Source organism: Polypterus senegalus, unplaced genomic scaffold, assembly GCF_016835505.1.
Source record: "Polypterus senegalus isolate Bchr_013 unplaced genomic scaffold, ASM1683550v1 scaffold_3216, whole genome shotgun sequence".
Taxonomy (NCBI): Eukaryota; Metazoa; Chordata; class Cladistia; order Polypteriformes; family Polypteridae; genus Polypterus; species Polypterus senegalus.
This window is the reverse complement of record NW_024379111.1, coordinates 7,268-25,812: the sequence shown is the minus strand read 5'-3', so window position 1 is coordinate 25,812 and position 18,545 is coordinate 7,268. Positions and strand designations below refer to the sequence as shown.

The 18,545-nt window shown below is 39.3% G+C and overlaps 2 protein-coding genes and 2 long non-coding RNA genes across 4 annotated transcripts; all 4 read left to right on the top strand.

Annotated features, from left to right (window-relative positions):
- Positions 1–3,051: 3,051 nt before the first annotated feature.
- On the top strand, positions 3,052–8,610 carry LOC120519794. Its single transcript, XR_005631663.1, has 3 exons — positions 3,052–3,107; positions 5,738–5,834; positions 8,552–8,610. It is a non-coding gene; the product is annotated as an uncharacterized LOC120519794 (long non-coding RNA).
- Positions 8,611–11,745: 3,135 nt separating this feature from the next.
- LOC120519795 lies at positions 11,746–12,142 on the top strand. The gene is made up of 3 exons (XR_005631664.1): positions 11,746–11,799; positions 11,872–12,000; positions 12,092–12,142. It is a non-coding gene; the product is annotated as an uncharacterized LOC120519795 (long non-coding RNA).
- Positions 12,143–12,147: 5 nt separating this feature from the next.
- LOC120519797 (reelin) lies at positions 12,148–15,415 on the top strand. Its single transcript, XM_039742606.1, has 5 exons — positions 12,148–12,199; positions 12,310–12,376; positions 13,042–13,275; positions 14,780–14,941; positions 15,310–15,415. The coding sequence occupies exons 1-5, from the start codon at positions 12,181–12,183 to the stop codon at positions 15,413–15,415; spliced, it is 588 nt and encodes a 195-aa protein (XP_039598540.1). The 5' UTR covers positions 12,148–12,180.
- A 1,322-nt stretch (positions 15,416–16,737) lies between these two features.
- On the top strand, positions 16,738–17,968 carry LOC120519796 (reelin). The gene is made up of 4 exons (XM_039742605.1): positions 16,738–16,808; positions 16,922–17,056; positions 17,469–17,655; positions 17,804–17,968. The coding sequence occupies exons 1-4, from the start codon at positions 16,738–16,740 to the stop codon at positions 17,966–17,968; spliced, it is 558 nt and encodes a 185-aa protein (XP_039598539.1).
- The last annotated feature ends 577 nt before the right edge of the window (positions 17,969–18,545 follow it).

Genomic DNA, 18,545 nt, shown 5'->3' with positions numbered 1-18,545 from the left:
GAAACAGAGGAAAAAAATTAAATACAGTCTCTATGGAGTCCAGATTCATGTCAAGTTTAACCCTCATTTAAATCTGAAATAAATATTGTGGCAGATGGCTGGGGCCCTTGCCAGGGATGCCTCTTCTATATATGGTCCGGGGCAACAAGTATGGACTGAACAGTACTGCCCCCGGGATGGTAGATGGCAGTCCCCCAGGTGGAAGTGGTGCCTCGGATTCCCGCAGGGCTCCATGGGAGATGGAGTTCTTTACAACCCTGTTGGGAATCAGGGGTGCTGCCAGGGGACACTGCAGTTGTTCCTAAGCCTGTGTGGGTGGCTGTTCCACCACACCTGGAAGTGCAGCTGGAAATAGGTCGTCAAACACCTTGAGTGCTTCCGGGTGACTATACAAGGAGCCAGCAGCCACCACTCCGAGAGCCAGAGTCGGGAGGAGGGAGGCAAAGTTTGCCGGTGAGGAATGGTGGAACAAAAGAGAGAGAAGAAGAATTGTGTGGTACTATGCTTGTGTGACTGTGTTGTGCCTGTGGGAAAACGGGGAAGGCTTTGCCCACAGGCTAAGAAAAAGAAAATAAAAACATTTATTTGTTTTACCAGTGTGCCTCCTACATCTGTCTGTGTCGGGTTGAGCATTGATATAGCGCCTTTTGTCACAATATATATATATATGCATTTATGTTCACTTTCAGATTTTTTTGCGTTCATGGTAACCTAGCAGCCTACCTGTATTTTATATAGCGACATTAATAGAAGTCTTTCTCTGTCAGTGGTATACATAGCAATTCATGTACATACAGGTTCTGAACTATGCATGTGACACACAAATACAAAGTTATATATTTGAAGTTACATACCACAGATCATATAGCTGTTATTTACAGTAATCCCTACTCGATCGCAGGGGTTGCATTCAAGAACCCCCTGCGAAGGTGAAAATCCGTGAAGTAAAAACCATATGTTCATATGGTTATTTTTATATATTTTAAGCCCTTATAAACTCTCCCACATTATCATAAACATTTCCACACAGTTATACAGCATAAACCCTTTGTATTCTCTTAGATATTAGGTAAGATTCGTTGAAATTATGTATGTAAACACACTGTTTACACTGTTTACTGTTAGTAAAACCTAAATATTATTTTAAAGATATCGAGCATCTCGATATCGCGTATGTTACAGCCATTACGACAGACAGGCCACCAGCAATAAATACGTACAATGCAAGAAAAATTGTATACAGTAAAATGTGTGTACAGTGACACTAAATGTATGTACATGTAATAAGTACTGTACGTAGAAAAGGAGAGCAACAAAGGAGAGCGTTACAGCTCTTCTAAAGGAGCCTCTTCAGGCGATTGTGTAGCACCACCATTGTTCTTCTTCTGGCAGTCTTCAATCCAAATCCCTAAAGCAGATTTCAACTGGACTACCACCTTATTACATCCACTTACAACTCGTTTTGCGCCCTGGTTAAAGGACACTGCAGCTGTAGATTTTATATTCTTTTCCTCCTTTTTAAATAAAAAGAATTGTGGACTCATTGATGCCGTAATGGCGTCCTGCAGCGGTGTAGCTTTTCCCTTCCTTCAACATATCCAAAACTTTTACCTTTTTGGCAATCGTTAGCATCTTCCATAGGTGCTTGGGCACGGCCCCTGAAGCAGTAGCAGGAGCAGATCGTTTGGAGCCATAACAAAGGGCTTGACTATGCACAAAGATAAATACAAAAGTTAACTGTTTACACAGCGAAACATGTTGATGCTGAATGAGCGAGATGAGACTTCCTGGTTAACTCAGCGGAATCGAGTTCAGCGCTCCATCGCTGAGCCAATCAGCACACAGGAGCTTAACTGCGTGCTCTGATTGGGTAGCTTCTCAGCCATACGCCAATAGCGTCCCTTGTATGAAATCAACTGGGTAAACCAACTGAGGGAGCATGTACCAGAAGTAAAAGACCCATTGTCTGCAGAAACCCATGAAGCAGCAAAATTCTGTTATATATTTAGATATGCTTACATATAAAATCCGCTATACACTGAAGCCGTGAAAGTTGAAGCCTTGATATAGCGAGGGATTACTGTATACACATACAAAACTTTATCACTGTAATCCACCCATGAACAAATGTACACACAAACAAATCCTGGAATTTTTAGTTCCCAATTAACTGTTCTGGAAATTATTGCTACATATCCATCTCTCTATTTTCCATACATCCATTCAATTCCGTGCATCTGTCCATGGATTATAGGGTCCCAGATCCTGACTTAAGGAAGATACTTCTCTGTCATACAGCATACCCACCAATATGAGCATGCATCTCAGATTATATTCATCGTGTATTTGAGATGTGAGAGGAAGCCAGTGTATCTAGAGAAAATCCACAAAAGCATGGGAATTACATATACACAATGACTGGGCCATAATCTGGACTAATTTTAAGCTTTGGGCAGCAGTACTAGCCACTATGCAACCACTTTTTACATTTGTTTTGGGTTGAGCTAAAAGGTGGAGATGCAAATGAAATTTGCACTTTCTGACTTACTGTTCATTTCCAGGGCAAGCAAAATTGTTCACCTTACATTTTTAAAGTTTTTGCATGAGAATTCTTCTTTATTTCTTCTCTTGTAACTGATACCATTGGAGACTGCAATTTCTGGAAAATAATACATGAATGGATAGACTGAATAATATATGTTGTTTTTCCTGCAGCTCAGGTCCATGGAGAGCATGTGATACTGCGAGATGATTTTGAATCCCACCAGGAGAAACAGCTAAATCCCAATATCTGGTAATGTGTATAGCAGATGGGTTGATGAGAAGAATAGCAAAGACTGTGATATGGGTTAGCTTGGTTCTCATTTTTTGTCTATTTGTCAGGTCTGACTGCAGTGGCTGTGAATTGGGTGGCGATGTGGTGGCATCATGCACGGTGCTGCTGTTTCCTTTTGTGAACCGCTTGGCAAGTGAGAACTGGTAAGTATTGGGTCCTACAGAAAGAGAGACATTTTTCTGCAGCTCTAAGTATTCTTACTTTCTGCCTCTCCTACAGGTGACAGTGCCACTCAACACTAGTTCAGCTTCAGTTCTACAGTTTGCACTTGGTCAGTATATTGCCACATGTCCTCCTTATATCTCTCTTATCTTTGATAGAGTTTCTCAGTTTACTTATACATTAGTTTTCTATGACCCCACCCTGTACTGCACACTTAATAGTCTTTTGTCCTATTTCTATCCTTGTAGCCCATCTCTTGCTTTCCTTTCTTCTCTTTATTAGTCCTTTCCTGCTCCCCATCTCATACTGCACCCTCACTATTTCATAGTACTATATCTAGTCTCTCTTTATTACCCCTTTCTATTTAAAATTCTTCACAGCCTATGTGATTTGCATTGTCATTTCCTGTATACTTGTTATGGAACATATGTGTCTTTGTCTTACGGCCTTTTTTCAGTAAAAGATGAAAGTGTGAAAACAGGATCCTAAACACATTATTCCCAGATAACTGTCTAGCTCCATAGCACAATTGCTTTCTATACTGTCACAATCTGAGTGATTAGACTAAGGGTAGCTGCTGTCAAATTGCCGGCTCTCTGACTCTGCATGATGTTACCTGAAGATGAAACTGAAAGCAGGTGGTCAGCACATAGTCCAAAGTTTTTGGCTACAAGCAAAAATTAGACTTAGTTCTTGCTTATTACTTACTTTATTTGAGCCAGTGCCACCTGTCTCTTCCAGTTTTACAGATCACCCTGTCATAATCAATCTTATATGTTTGGGCCACTCATCAGCTCTTTATTATGACATGGCAAGCATTGCCAGCCAAACATACTGAAGAAGGTGCTAAGAGCATTTAGATTGAGTTGAGTTACATAAGGGTCAGTGAAGACAAGGATCAACTAAAAAAAATGGCCAATAATATAAAACACAGATTTATTAACAGTATAGTCAATTGCATGTTTTCATTTTGGTTCACTTCACAGCAAGTAATACCCCTTCTCCACCCCATATAAAAACTGGAAGTGAATTGGAAACACCTCAGCCCCCTGGGGCTTGTTACAAATGCTGCTAAGGATAAGAGACCCCATTTTAATTTAGAGATGAGTGTCCCAGGGAGCAATTTGTTTCCCGTCCACATTTCACCTCTGTGTGTCCCTGCTGCCCCCCATTCACAGGCTGGCTCTTAATTGCACTTGTGAAACGCCCCACTGACCCCAGGGACAGAGAGGAAATGAATGATGAGCCAAGGAACCATAACAATAAATTCCCTCAGTGTTCAGACAAGCAATAGAGAGATTTACTGTTCCTTGGGGACGACATGTGAAACCAAGAAACACGGGTCAATTAGCGAGCGTTACTAAGCACAGAAACTCTCTGGGAATCCCACGTCAAAGCAAGACAGGTAAAGACAGATAGGTGCGAAGGTGACAGAGAGATACAACTGGTAATGTGTAGAGGGAACAGAATGACAGAGATAAGGGTTTTGAGACTGGGAAGGATAAGGAGATTAGGTGTGATAAAATAAAACAGATGGCCAAGATGATAAAGGGGAAAAGGCTGAAAGAAAAAATATGAGCTGAGGGAAAACAGACCAGGTATGAAGATAGGGTAAAGCAGACTTTGACTTGAGGTGGACCTATCAGATATGCATAATGGGGAAGAGCCAGTGACATAGCAAAAAATATAGAAAAAGGGTGATTAGTAATTGACAGATTACATGGTTAGGAATCATACAGTGTAAGACTTGTCAAATCCCCACTACCCACAATGCTTTTTATTCAGCCGCTACAATATGTTCTATGTCCCTGCTTATTCAAAAATGAGTTGCTGTTCTTTGTTTGCCCTTGTTTGAAGTTGAGATTATTTAGAGGGAGAAGGAGGAATCAGCCAAAAGGAGCCATTGCACAGTAACTGTCCTTTTGTCTTTGTTTGCAAATCAGTTTGCTTCAGACTAAATACTATGGATTGAAATGAGGAAGAGATGAAAAGTAGCAGCATTTATTGGGTATAGAGGAAGAATTATTGAGGGGGTGCTGGAGCCATCATATATTTAGGCAGCTGTTTGGAGTCATGACTCATTCTGTTTAATGGATTGTGGGTTTCCATGCATAACATTGATATGCCAAAGTATAACGGACAATGGTTTGGAGTGATTATACATATTATCTGAGTGCTTTGTTATTGCTGCTGTATTCTGGAAAGTGCATTCCATATGAAAATCTGAAAAAGGAGGATCGTAGAAATCTAGAGTAATTTATCCTGTTTTTGTCATTGATATAAAATACCTTTATTGTTTAAGACATTACTTGAAATTTAGAAATAATCTCCCAAAATAGATAGTGTTTTTAGCAAGCATTATATTCATATGATCACACATATAATGAGGGAATGTTCTGGTATGTGCAGTCATGCATGTGAGGTAAATGGTACTTTGAATGGTTGTGTGAGAGAGTAAAGTTTGGGATGCTCATATGAGAATATCGGTCTACAGTGATCACACAGGAAATAATAGTTTTTTGTCAAGGTTATGCATACTCAGTAGCTGTTGATTTTATAGCCAATGCATAAGAAATGCATGATTTGGAGTTCTTACTGATATGAAATACCAGGCAGGTGTAGGAGAGGGAACTATAGAGCAGGTTGAAGTGATTGCTCTGACAAATGTAAGGTATATTCAGCCTAGAATATTGGGAATGTTCTAACATACTGTCATCACTGGTCACCCTTTTGCTCCAGGTTCCGGCTCCTGTCGCTTTAGCTTCACAGATCCTGATATTGTTGTCTCCTATAGCCGTAACAACTCTGAGGGCTGGACCCCACTGGAGAAGATCCGGTATGCCAATCTTTGTTCCTGGGCTTTAATATTTTATTTATATCTCAGTTTCCAGCTTGTTTTTCTGTAATGCACTTTCTGTATTCTTTACTCTGTTCAGTTTCTCTGTAGTTGAGGGTTGACACATGCTGAAATAATGTTCATGAAAATTAAAGTAACTTATTCCCCACCATATTCTTTCCCTTTTTTGTTTCTATTTCTTAAAGCATCAAGTTAAGATAGTATTAATTTTATGAAGTCGTCCTCCTGTATTAGCAATACAATGTGGCAAAATGTTGTAATTGCACCTGAACCCAGATGCCAGAATAGACCATATAATAAGCCAAAAATACTGAATGAAGTACGACCTGGAAATTTTGTTTTAAACTATTGAGCAGTACCCTCTGCTTATTAAATAGTATAATGAATATGTGAAAGTTCTTCAAGGCACTCCGGTTTCCTCCCACAATCCAAAGACATGCAGGTTAGGTGGATTAGCGATTCTAAATTGGCCCTAGTGTGTGCTTGGTGTGTGGGTGTGTTTGTGTGTGTCCTGCGGTGGGTTGGCGCCCTGCCCAGGATTGGTTCCTGCCTTGTGCCCTGTGTTGGCTGGGATTGGCTCCAGCAGACCCCCGTGACCCTGTATTCGATTCAGCGGGTTAGAAATGGATGGATGGATGGATGGAAGTTCTTCAATTTTGCAAGTGTTTAAGATGTACTCTTGATTCTGAGTTCACAACATGCCCGTTTCAGCCCTGGTTTCTTCCTTTCTCCATGAAGTGGCAAATGGGCCTCTCATCTCCGTGCAGTACGGCTTTATTCTCTGTGGGTACCTGTTACTCAATCTGACCCCAGGCAAGCGGTCACATTCTGTTTCTTTTGCCATTCTTCAAAAAAGAGCTTTCATTTTCCTAGTTTTTACACTGGACATATTTTATGTTTGCTTGGTAGGACTCAGTGTACTGTCATTTTATCAATAGTAAGATAATTTGGGGGAATCTGTTGCAGTGACACTAAATTTGTGAGTTAGTAGCTAGATTTTTGAGAGGATTGTTTTCTACTCATGTTCATTTAATATACAGTACACTTTATAGTCTCTACTCCCGAGATCTGTGTGTCAAGTGTTTTAGTACCATTGAAAGTTCCATGTGATGAGGAAGGTTGAAACAGTCTACAGTAGTTTATACTCTGTTACTGGATTTCTTTTAAATACAAATTATATTCTCCATGACTTTATTCTTGATCTCCACAACTCTTCCTTCTTTATTTATCAAATTCAATTAAAACATGCTTCATTCTAATGATGATTTTTTATTAAGTAATGTTCCACTCCAGGACTCGCTAACATATTGGCTCCCATTTATTAACTTAACATTCAAAAAAACCTTTATTGTCATGATAATGTATTATATTTCAAAAATATTTGCAATGAATTCAGCAGTATTAATGCGTTTTATGATTTCATGTAGTTGGATACAAAGCAGGGTTGACTTGTTAGCAGCACCTAGAACGAGGCATGTACCAACACTGTATTAGATGTCACTTCAGCCAGATAGTTGCTCACACAGGCTAAATTTGCACTTGTATATTAAGTTAACATTTGCATCTTTGGGATACAGGAGAAAACAAATTATCCAGAGAAACCCCACATGAACATGAGCAAAATTGGCGCATACTGTATCACACCCATAATGACTGGGCCCTGAAACTTTGGTAAGACATTGCTAACTACTGCAATGTCACACTAATCAATAAGTAATGCCCATGTAAATTAGAACAGGAGATATAAATTGATAGCAAAGAAAAATATCCCTCTAAAGTGTTTTTCTCTTTGATAATTTCATTTTAAAATACTGAAAATCAAACTGCATTTTTATGTGACATTGTCTATGTTGGAACCAACACTTAATAAGAAAAATAGGAAATATGCTGTTTATTTAAGTATTCAGTTCCCACATTTTAATATATTGTAAGGTCATCTTTTACAGTAATAAAAGCTTTAAGTCTTCAAAGAACTAATCTGAATACACACAATACACTAAGTTGCCTATTCAGAATCAGGGTTATGTTTCTATTCAGGTGTTTTAGTTAGCTTGTATTAATTTTACTTAGAAATTCCTGTTTGACGCATCCCTTGTGTTTATATTATTCATATGTATATGAAAAAAAACATTTTATTTTCCCTAAATCTTTCTGTACTAGATTATGGTGTCTAAACCTGTATTTTGATATAATTTGTAAAGGATTTTTGTAAAGCTAGGTACTGTGTCTATTCATATCTAATTTCTCTTTTTTAATTTTTTGTTCTATAAGTGTTCAGTTTATTACTGTCAAATATACTTTTTTGATTTTGGTATGTTTTAGTTTCTTTCTGAATTTCCATTTATTTCTTCATAATCTCTGTCTCTCAGCCCATTGCCAATTCTTATATTTTACTCTCTTTTAATGTATCTTCTGAGTTACAATTTTTAATTTCATAATTATTCTAATTTATCCTTTAATCCCTATATTATTTCTTTTAAATTGTTTCTCTTAATTTTTTTTGTATGTTATGTGCTATGATTTCTAATTCTCTGTTGCTTGTTATTGTTTTATTGACATGATGTTTAGACTTTTTCTAGGCTTTGCTTAAAATAAAGTGTACATTAATATTTAGTCAAAGTTGTATAGTTTTTTTCCTTTTCATGGTTAATTTTTCCATTTGCTCTGCCCTTCATCATACCTCTTTTGTCCTGCAGAGCACCTTCCAATAGTACGACAGTAATCCACCTGCTTCATGTTAGTGCTGCCAAGGGAGAGAATGTTCGCTTCGCTGGCACCAGGAGATGCTAGCTGGTGAAGAAGGCTATGAATCATGCTGGGCACTGGACAATGTCTTGCTGGTCAATGCAGCCCACAGACCAGTGCTGCTGCAAGACAGCTTGGATCCTGCTGACACTACCAACTGGCTATTCTTTCCCGGAGCTACTGTTAAGGTACATAAAAACTTTAAATTTGCAACAGGATGGATGTTGCAAATATAAAGAAGATTCATAATAAGGGGCTACTTCAACCTCAGTCTGAATGTTTGTTGATGTATGTGTGGCAGCATTCACTCCACCTGGAAGACTGCTACCCTTGAGCTGCACTGAAGGTGATGGCAGCTGGAGTGTCCTGAGAGGCAGCCGTCTGTCCATGCAATCTGTTCAACTCTGGTGTGCCAAGATGGCATCTCTGAGAGAACAGTGTTATGGGTGTGGGGCGGGACAGAGAATAAGCTGCTTAGTTTCCCTGCCAATGTTTCATACCATCTCTTGCATGCCACCTCAGTCTGCATCTCACATTATATAGCTGAAAGTGCACAGCGTCTCACATTACCCTTCATCCAGCATCTCAAATTAGCCTTGTCCATTATATGGTACCTGTCTTGACATCTATTTCCTTGTGCCTACTGTCTTAAACTGCCTCACAACTCATTCTGTACCTTATATGTCTCTTGCACAAAATATTTAATTGTGATCTACCACTGTGACTACTATATCATGTCTCTCATTACTTAGTAAAATTTCTCACATTGTCACCCTCTTCCAAGTCTCATTCTTCTCCAGTGTACCTGCATACTGATTTGATTAGGTTATTCCCAGGTAATCTCAGAAGCAATCTCCCTAATTCTCTGCTTGGGTGTACCAGTGTTTGAGCGTCTCTCCTTACTTTTTTTACTGGTTTATATTTCATTTGTTCTGTTGTATCTGTTTTCCGCAGCATGCCTGCCAGTCTGAGGGAAATGCAATGTATTTTCATGGGACAGAGGGCTCGGGTTCAGCTTTGCTTCAACACGGGATGTGGATTTGAGCCGTGAGGAGGGACACACTTCCTGGAGGGAAGATTTTGAGGCTTCACCAGAGGGGTGAGTCTCAGCAATACTCCACAGTGAGGTGTCATGTATGCTAAACTGTTTTGTGGCTGTTTTTGATGCCATGTTCTGTAGTAAGGTATCACCAGTTCTGTAGGGTAGTGGAAATAGTACCAAGGTATAATGTCACATTGACCTGTTTCTTTTTATAGTTGGCAAATACAAGGAGCTGTCTATGGAGCTGACTGTGGCACTGTAGCTTCGGGCCTCCCTTGTGTTTCTACAGGATGGTGAGAGGAGAGTTTGTACTCCATTTTAGATACTACTGCAGTGGGTAACCTGCGACTCTACTTCACAATGGGTAGGTGGTGTGTTTGTGTGCACTATCTTGTCACTTGGTAGAACTGAATGTCGTACTAATAATGGCCTGATTTCCTTTCTTTGCAGGTAGTGGGCTGTGTGATCCCGGGGTTTCTCATGATAATGATGTCACACTTTATGGCAGGATACAGAGCAGGAAGGATCACTTTGTGTTGGATGTTCTATCCTACTCATCTTATAGGGTGCCTTGTCCTTTTCTTTGGGAGTGGAATTATTGCTCAGAGGACAGTAGTCATCTACTGGTATTGCTCTCCTGGAGTTAACATTGTGTTGAGAGCTCAAAGCTAAAAGGCTATCCATTAACACAAAACCTGGCTGCATACCCCAAAACTTGTGGAAACAAAGAAATATTATAACAAAACAGTTAAATGTACAACACCCAAGCCCCTTCTTATCTTTACAAGTCCTAGAATAACCTTTAATTACAACAAAGTCTAATATCTGTTGTGAATTGTAAATAACACCTTTCAACCCTGTGACATTTATTTTTAGTATTCTGACAATTCAAGGCTTTGCTGACATCATGCACTGAATCCTTGTTGACATCGAACAGTAGTTACCACTGCTTCTTCACAACTGTAGAATCTTAGGAATGGATTTTGGCTTGGGCACCGTCAGATCCATATGTCTCCCATTACATGTTTTTTTTTTTCTCCTTTTGCTACCTTTTTTCAAACACATCCAAAACATCAGTTTATGTTATTTGGCAACTCTAAATTGGCTCTGTATAAGTAAATGTGGATCCATGTTAATGTGCCTTGCAATACACTGGGTCCCTGTCCAGTTGGTTCCTGTATTATATCTAGTGGTACCATGATAGGCTCCTAAAATGGATTACATGAATTTATAATGGTTGGCTTCCGAATCTCATTGGTATTACATCTCATTGGGCTGGTATCAAATCTCTTTTTGTCTTCTTAATCTGTCTCTGATCAGCCATATTTTGCCATATTTCTGTGTTTATTCAGTGCTCCATCCCAGTGTCTTTTCCTCTGTACAAAGGATAATCAAGTTGTGAGCCTGCAGCTGTAAGGGGTGTTCTACAGTGCTGATTTTTGTAAACAGCCAAAGATTAACCCTTTGTACTGAAATAGAAAAAACTTACACTGTTTACCATAAATGCTAGAAGACTGCATGTTTCTTGTTTCCAAAATCAAATTAAAATGGATGGCATAAACCACAAAATCGGTTATAGTGCTCTAGTTCTAACACAAGAGTAATACCTCCACTCAGTGTTCATTAGGAAAATATAACTGGTTTGGTATTATTAGTGCTCCTCCTAATAAGTTGGGCTCAAAACCTTTTGATGACTCGTCATAAAATATATTCATTTTTGACCTTTGTTTATCAGATGTTATGATTGTTTCTTAACCAGGTATGCAGCCACAAAAGAATTTACCTGCTTATTATGAAATGCAGTTTTTGATAACTTTCTGTATTCTCCTATTTTTCCTTGTCCTTTGTCATAACCCCATCTGCTCTTAGTAATAGTCATCTACTACGTGTACACTTCTCCAGTTTGTTGTCATTGTCTTATTAATTATGCATTATGTTGTCTATCTTCAGACCCCAACTCTGGTATCAGTACCAGTGCCTACAGAGCTGCAGTCTTCAGCTACACAGTTTTGTCTGGAGCAGCGTAATCATGCTGGCTTGAACCACAATGTCTGGGCTATCGACTACTTTCATCTGCTGCCAGTATTGCCAGTTTCACAGTCCCATGATCCAGTTCTCCATCAACCTGGGTTGTGGGTCATATCAGCCTGCTAACAGGTAGCCACTCTTCCTCCTTGTTTTTTTTCCTAGTGGTGTCATGGTTGCTGATATGTACCCTTCTCCTTACAGTGTTAGCCTAGAATTTTCCACCAATAGTGGTCGCATCTGGTCCCTGCTACACACTGAATGTCTTCCAGAACTCTGCACAGGTGTACACCTCCCTCACAGCACTGTGTATTCGTCTGATAACTACAGTGGGTAAGAGAAGTGACCTCAACCCTCATGTGAAATCAGCATCTCAAACTGCTACATCTAATCCTTTATATATCATATGTCATATTTCCTGCAGATGGAGCAGAATTACCATCCCCTTGCCTAATGCGCCACTAACAGGCAGTACGCTTCCGTTGGAGGCAGAATGGGCCAGGTGTAGGAAACATGTGGGCTATAGATAATGGTGAGATTGGGAAATATTAGATTGAATTTCAGTGTGATACTCTGTGTTTTGATTTTACAACAGGGAGCACTTCACCTATCTTTTCTATTATGTGTCCTAATTTCTTTTAGTTTACATTGGACCATCATGCCTTAAATTTTGCTCTGGACGTGGCCAGTGTACCAGAAATGGGTGCAAGTAAGCATGTGCCGTTTATGACCAAAATCAAAATCATTATGCAAAACACAATATGCTTAACATTGAATAAAATTTGAATAAAATTAATTATCTTTAAGATAACATGATCAGTTTAACTCAGACTGGAAACAGACATTATACAAACTGTACTATTAAAAAAGGAGACTTCATATTGAACAATAGAACTGTGGCAAAATTCCAACATATAGATTAAAATCCTAGGTATAAATTTGCAGTTTTTTTAAATATTTCAATTTCAGACAGGACACATGAAACTAAATGCTATTATGCATATAGCTATAATGTACAAGACGATAGGTAGAAAATGAGTAATGAAATTAATTACTGTGTGCAAACTACAATAAATTTAAACTTGAACCTAAATCTAAGTATTTAGACTCATGAGGTGATAGTAAATTCGGTTATACTGAATAGGTTAAGCTAATTTATAATTCTAGCATAAAGACTAAATGATTATAGTATACATACAAGAGACTAGATTAATTTTAAATATGTAGACTAGAGTGCAGAAATCAAAGTAACTCTCAGCCTGTTTTCTCAAATAATAAAACTAAGTGTCAGTGTTTTTTCTCTCTTGAGACTAAGTTCTAAGAAATGATGAGCACTGTCATTAACTGGTATGCTGGGACTTGCGCCTCTTACAGGTGTGACCCTGGCTTTTCTGGTCCTGCATGTGAGTTAGCTTCTCAGACTTTCCCAGCCTTCGTTTCTGAGAGTTTTCTGAGCCCGAGATTATCATCCTATCACAACTTCCAGTCAATTCGAGGAGCAGAAGTCAGCTTTGGATGTGGTGTTCTTGCTAGTGGAAAAGCACTCGTCTTCAGTAAAGATGGTAGGCGCCATCTCGTTACATCATTCCTGGACAGCACACAAGCCAGGTATTGTGATATGCGTGTACAATAGCGTAAAGAGGTAATTAGTTATCAGAGACTGCTACAAACTTTTTTCATTTACTTTTCATCATGGTTGCATGTATCCATACTAATTGGGCTCTTAAACAGTACTAATTTATGAATCAGGTTGTGTGAAATAATCAGGTTTGATCTCAATCCAAAACACTAGTTAGGATGTAATAAAGTGATCATGTCTACAGAAGGTAGGTTCAATAGAACCCTTCCTCTCATACCTGTATGCTTGTAAGACATAACTCATTTCTTACTTAAAAGTCCTTTCGGTTTTAGCGGTGATCTTTGTTAACTAAGGTGTTTCATACAACGTGTTGTACCTGAGCAGGAATGATGATCTGTTTTTCTGGGTGATTAGATTCAATATGTGTGAATATTATCTACAGCCAAGGGGCCTATGCAATGAAGAAATGAAAAAAGAAAAATCAGGGAATATTAATATGTAGACTTCAGCAAGAAAATCTAATTTGATTTTTGTGCTTTCTGGAGAGTGTCAGGGAGATTTTAGATTTTGGGGTTAAGAGAACCATAGTGTCATAATATAAGCATCCTTGCTGTCACTAATCTGTAATTAAAAGCTGAGAAAATTGGAAAGTGAAATGAATAAACACGAACATATTATCAAATACACTTGAAAGTGTGAAAAAAAAGAATTTAATAAGTGAAAAGATGTCAGTAAATGTGGCAATGGGGTCCCTCTGTGAAAATACTTGAATTTTCCTGTTTTGTGCTAAACCTATCACAGCTAACCCCAGCATAAAGAAACTAAAATCAATAATTCAATTAAACATGTGAGGCAGTAGTTCATACCACCTACAGTACTAACATGAACACATGTTTTTCACTATGAACTAGCTGTTCCTTCCTGGATTATAAGTAGCAGCAATGTCTCCAACATAAGATGTACACCTGTAAAAAATTGAGTAACACTACTTCCTTTCCACTTTCCTCAGCCTATATGTGCACAGCATTGCCTTTCTGCTTTAGTTCTCATCCAGCTTTAAATCAGAGTATGATCCTGCCCCTTCTTCCCTAGGCACTGTGTGATTTGTAGACATTCAAAGTAGTTTTAGTGATATTTTTAAATATGAATGTTAGTATTTTTATGATAATTGATTCCTATCATCAGAGTCTGTAAATATGTAGTATTACTCTTGTGGAGTATTAGTAACAATATAATAGGAGGTGTCAGGTTGCACTTTTCTAATACTTATAATGCATACAAGTGCAGCACTTTTAATTTGTTGACATCAGCCTTTGCTTCCTGTTCATCAGTGTATTCTAATTGCCTCAAGTTGATTTTGTTGGAAATAAATATACTGTAAGTGGCACACTCCTTCAGAATCATAGAAAAAGAGGAGCCTTTTTAATGGCTGTTTAATACAAATCAGTGATCTAGCAGTCATCTGCACAGGGAGCCAAAATGATTGACTTTTTGCTTAAAATTCTTTCTCATGTCTTGCCCTTTTTCATACAGATATTTGCAATTCACCCTACGCCTCAGCAGCCGCAGCAAACTGAGTACCTGCAAGGCTCCTGACCAGGCAGGAGAGGGTGTCCTGCTCCACTTCTCCTTTGATAATGGGATCACTTGGAAACTCTTGCAACATTTTTCCTACCGAGGCTTTTATGAGCCCAGGTTAGTCTCGCATGTTTATGGGATGCAGAAACTCACCGATTTTATTAGGTACACAGTGACCACTAGGCCAATAATCAGAACACCGAAGACAGCCGCTTAGACATGCTGACCATCACTTCAGATAACAGAGAAGCACCTCCTGATCTCCACCACCCCGGTCTGAAATACAATTACCAGTACTTCTCATGGCAGGGTAACATCTCTTTTCAAGTACTGATTAGCCCTATAGAAGCATGAGACATTTCATTTTGAAACCCTGGCAAATGTTTGATGGATGAATACAGGCCCTTCAGACACATGTGATGCAAACTGTTGGCTTATCACGTTGGAATTGCATACTACCATCTCTCTCTTTGACTTTCCTTCAGAATTGTGTCTGTACAGCTACCTGATGAAGCTAAGAAGTTTGGAGTCCAGTTCCGCTGGTGGCAGCCCTACCATTCAGGTCGTGGTCATGATGTGTGCAGTGGATGAAATTATTATGACCTCCATTCTCTTCAACAGCATCAGCCTAGACTTTAACAACCTGGTAGATGTCACACAGTCTCTGGGGTTCTATTTGGAAATGTTCAACCTTACTGTGGCCATGACTGGACACTTAGGTAACTATTTATTGAATTTTGTGTTCATCTGTCTGCTCTTTAATTATAACTGCACTCCTGCTGTTTTCTACCTTTGAGTCAACTGCACTGACTCCTAATTAAAAGCTTATGTCCCAGTGGACTAGTTCGGTATGTGTCATATGCTGTATTATATAGGGCATTTACCTAGAATGTAATGCATAAAACAAATATGTCCTGTGAAAAGTGTATTTCACTTTGATAAATAATATTAGAAGTAGCAGCTGATTTCAGTCATCTGTCTTGCATCTGTCAGTTTTTCAGGCGACCAAGCCCGGGTTCAAGTATAAGGTATGTGGAAACACAGTCCATGCAGACAGGTGCCTCCTATATGATCCAATTTAGCCTGGTAATGGGCTGTGGAAAGGACTTTTCCCCCAACATGGACAACCAAATTAGTCTGGAATACTCTACCAACCATGGCCTCACATGGCATCTGGTTCAAGAGGTAAGAATCATGTTAGATAGGCGTAAAAATATGAAAATGCATAATGAATGCAAAATGACACATTTTTGACAAGTGAAAATTAGTTTGATATATGAAAAACATGTTTACTTTGTTTTAGTTTTGGTGGCACAAGTTGTCAGGTGTATAAATAGATAAGCCCATGTATATAAAGTGTTAAGGCAACAGAAGGCAATGTAAGCAAATGTTAGATATCATTTATGTGGCAAGTTAAACAATCTACAGATCTGAAATACATATTTTATACTGACACTTGAGTACTTTTCCATTATCACTCTAAAATGTATATGTACTAGGCTTGCCTTCCTGGGATGCCCAGTTGTCCTGAGTTTACCTCAGCCAGCATTTATCACCCCTCGGAATTTGCCAGATGGAGAAGAATTACTCTGCCACTTCCTCAGAAGACTTGGTAATTATCCTAGTTGTTAGACTACTGATCTGTTATTGGTGCTGTTGCATTCTTTGTTCATATCCTGAATGCTTGCCTTTTTGTTACTAGATGTATTTTCATTTCTAGAGCTGTGCATGTCCTCCTGTTTATCAGCCTATGACTTGTTGAGTCTAGCATTTTCCCCAGCCTATATTCCTATTAGGCTTGGACTCATTGACAAACTGCTGGTAGGTGGGGGCATCAGTGTGCTTGTGTAGAAGGTAGGCAGTGGAAAAGAAAGTTTGCATATAAACTTAGAGGCAGCAGTGATAGTGGCGGGATGGAAAAACTACTTGAAACTTTTGAATGTTTTCATTTTCTTATTGCCCTTTTATGTTCTGTCTGCAACCTGTTGGTTATACAAGGGAGACATGCTTTCCAGATGTTTATTAGATGACAAACTTCCCATTGCCACTGTATACCCAGGCATGCAAATTGACAAGTTTTTTTTTTTTGTATTTCAGGTCAAGTGCCACCTCCGGCTGGATTCAGAGCTACTACCTGGAGCAAGATGAGTGGGCTTTGGACAATATCTACATTGGACAGCAATGCCCTCATATGTGCCATGGTCACGGCTGGTGCAAACATGGTGTATGCAGGTAAAAGCATGTTTATGTAGCATTTAAATGCTTTGTGAGCTGATATGCTATGGATTGAAAGCTGCAACTTTTATTTATAATATGTCCTCTCTCTTCCTTTGTTTGTTGATTTACATCCATCTTGTGTACACCTTATCACCTTCTGTCTCCCTCTCCCCATTTTGCTTTTGTCTGCTGTTATGTTCTCCTGCTTTTCTTGCCTCAATGTGCCTGGCTCTTTCTCTTCCCTTACCCTTCCATTTATGTGTTTTTTAAACTCCTTACTTACCTTATGCTATGCTCTTCTGCTCTCTTTGCTCTCTCTCTCTGTCTCTTTATAGGTATGTGCATCCTATACTAATTTTTGCTTTGGCACTTCTGGTTTTACTGAATTTCCTCCTTATTTTCCTTACACTTATCCTAATCACCACAGCTGTGACGATGGTTTTACTGGTGTGGACTGCCAGCCCCAGACATCCCTCTCTTCCAATGTCATGTCAGACTTTGAGTTGAAGAATACTCTGCACAATACCTGGCAGGAAGTTATAGGTGGTGAGATAGTGAGGCCAGAGGAGGGTTGTGGAGTTATCTCCTCTGGGTCATCTCTGTACTTCAGCAAGGTACCATTTAACCACTCCATATTCTATTTTCATGGTGTTTATCCATGAGGTGGGCTGAGGGAATGCTTCAAATTTACAACTGGAAATCAAAGATATGCGAGTCATGTATAATGGCTGTTGGAAAATCTCTTCTTCTTCTTTGTTACAGGCAGGACGCAGACATTTAGTCAGCTGGGACCTGGACACCAGCTGGGTGGACTTTCTTCAGTTCTCCCCTGAGGATTGGTGGGGAAAAGCAGAATGTAACGGGCTGATAGTCGTGGCGCTGCTTCAGTACAGTAACAATGGGGATCACCTGGGGACTTCTCGCTGAGATGTCTTCTCTGACTTCATTAAGCCTAGGTATTCAGCAAGGGGGTGTTTGTGCCAAGGAATAAACGAGATCAAATGAAAGACTTGAGGTACTATGTGGCAGGATGTCAGCAGAGTACAACTAACAACAGCCACAATAAAGAGAATGTAAGAGAGTGATATTTCCAGAATATGAAATAGAAGCTAGAGGCAAGGGACAATAGTGCTGGGAAACCAGCAACTGAACCTTTCAGTATTAGTGTCAATTGCTTACAGAATAATGGATGTACTTGGAAACACTAGATACTATCCAGTAATACTTTTATTCTCTTCTCTATTTTCCAAAGATTTGTTTATTTAGGAGCTACCTGAAGCTGCTCGAACTCCATGCACACGTTTCCGCTGGTGGCAGCCACTGCTTCTGGGAGGGCTATGACCAGTGGGCAGTTGATGACATCATTATTTTGTCTGAGAAGGAAAAACACATAATTCCAGTAATTCAGCCAACATTGCCTCAGGTAGTTTGAGCCCATGTATTCCTTACTGGCAACTGGTTTTGGGGTGGGTGGGAGGTACTGCTGGGTCCTTACAATGCCTCT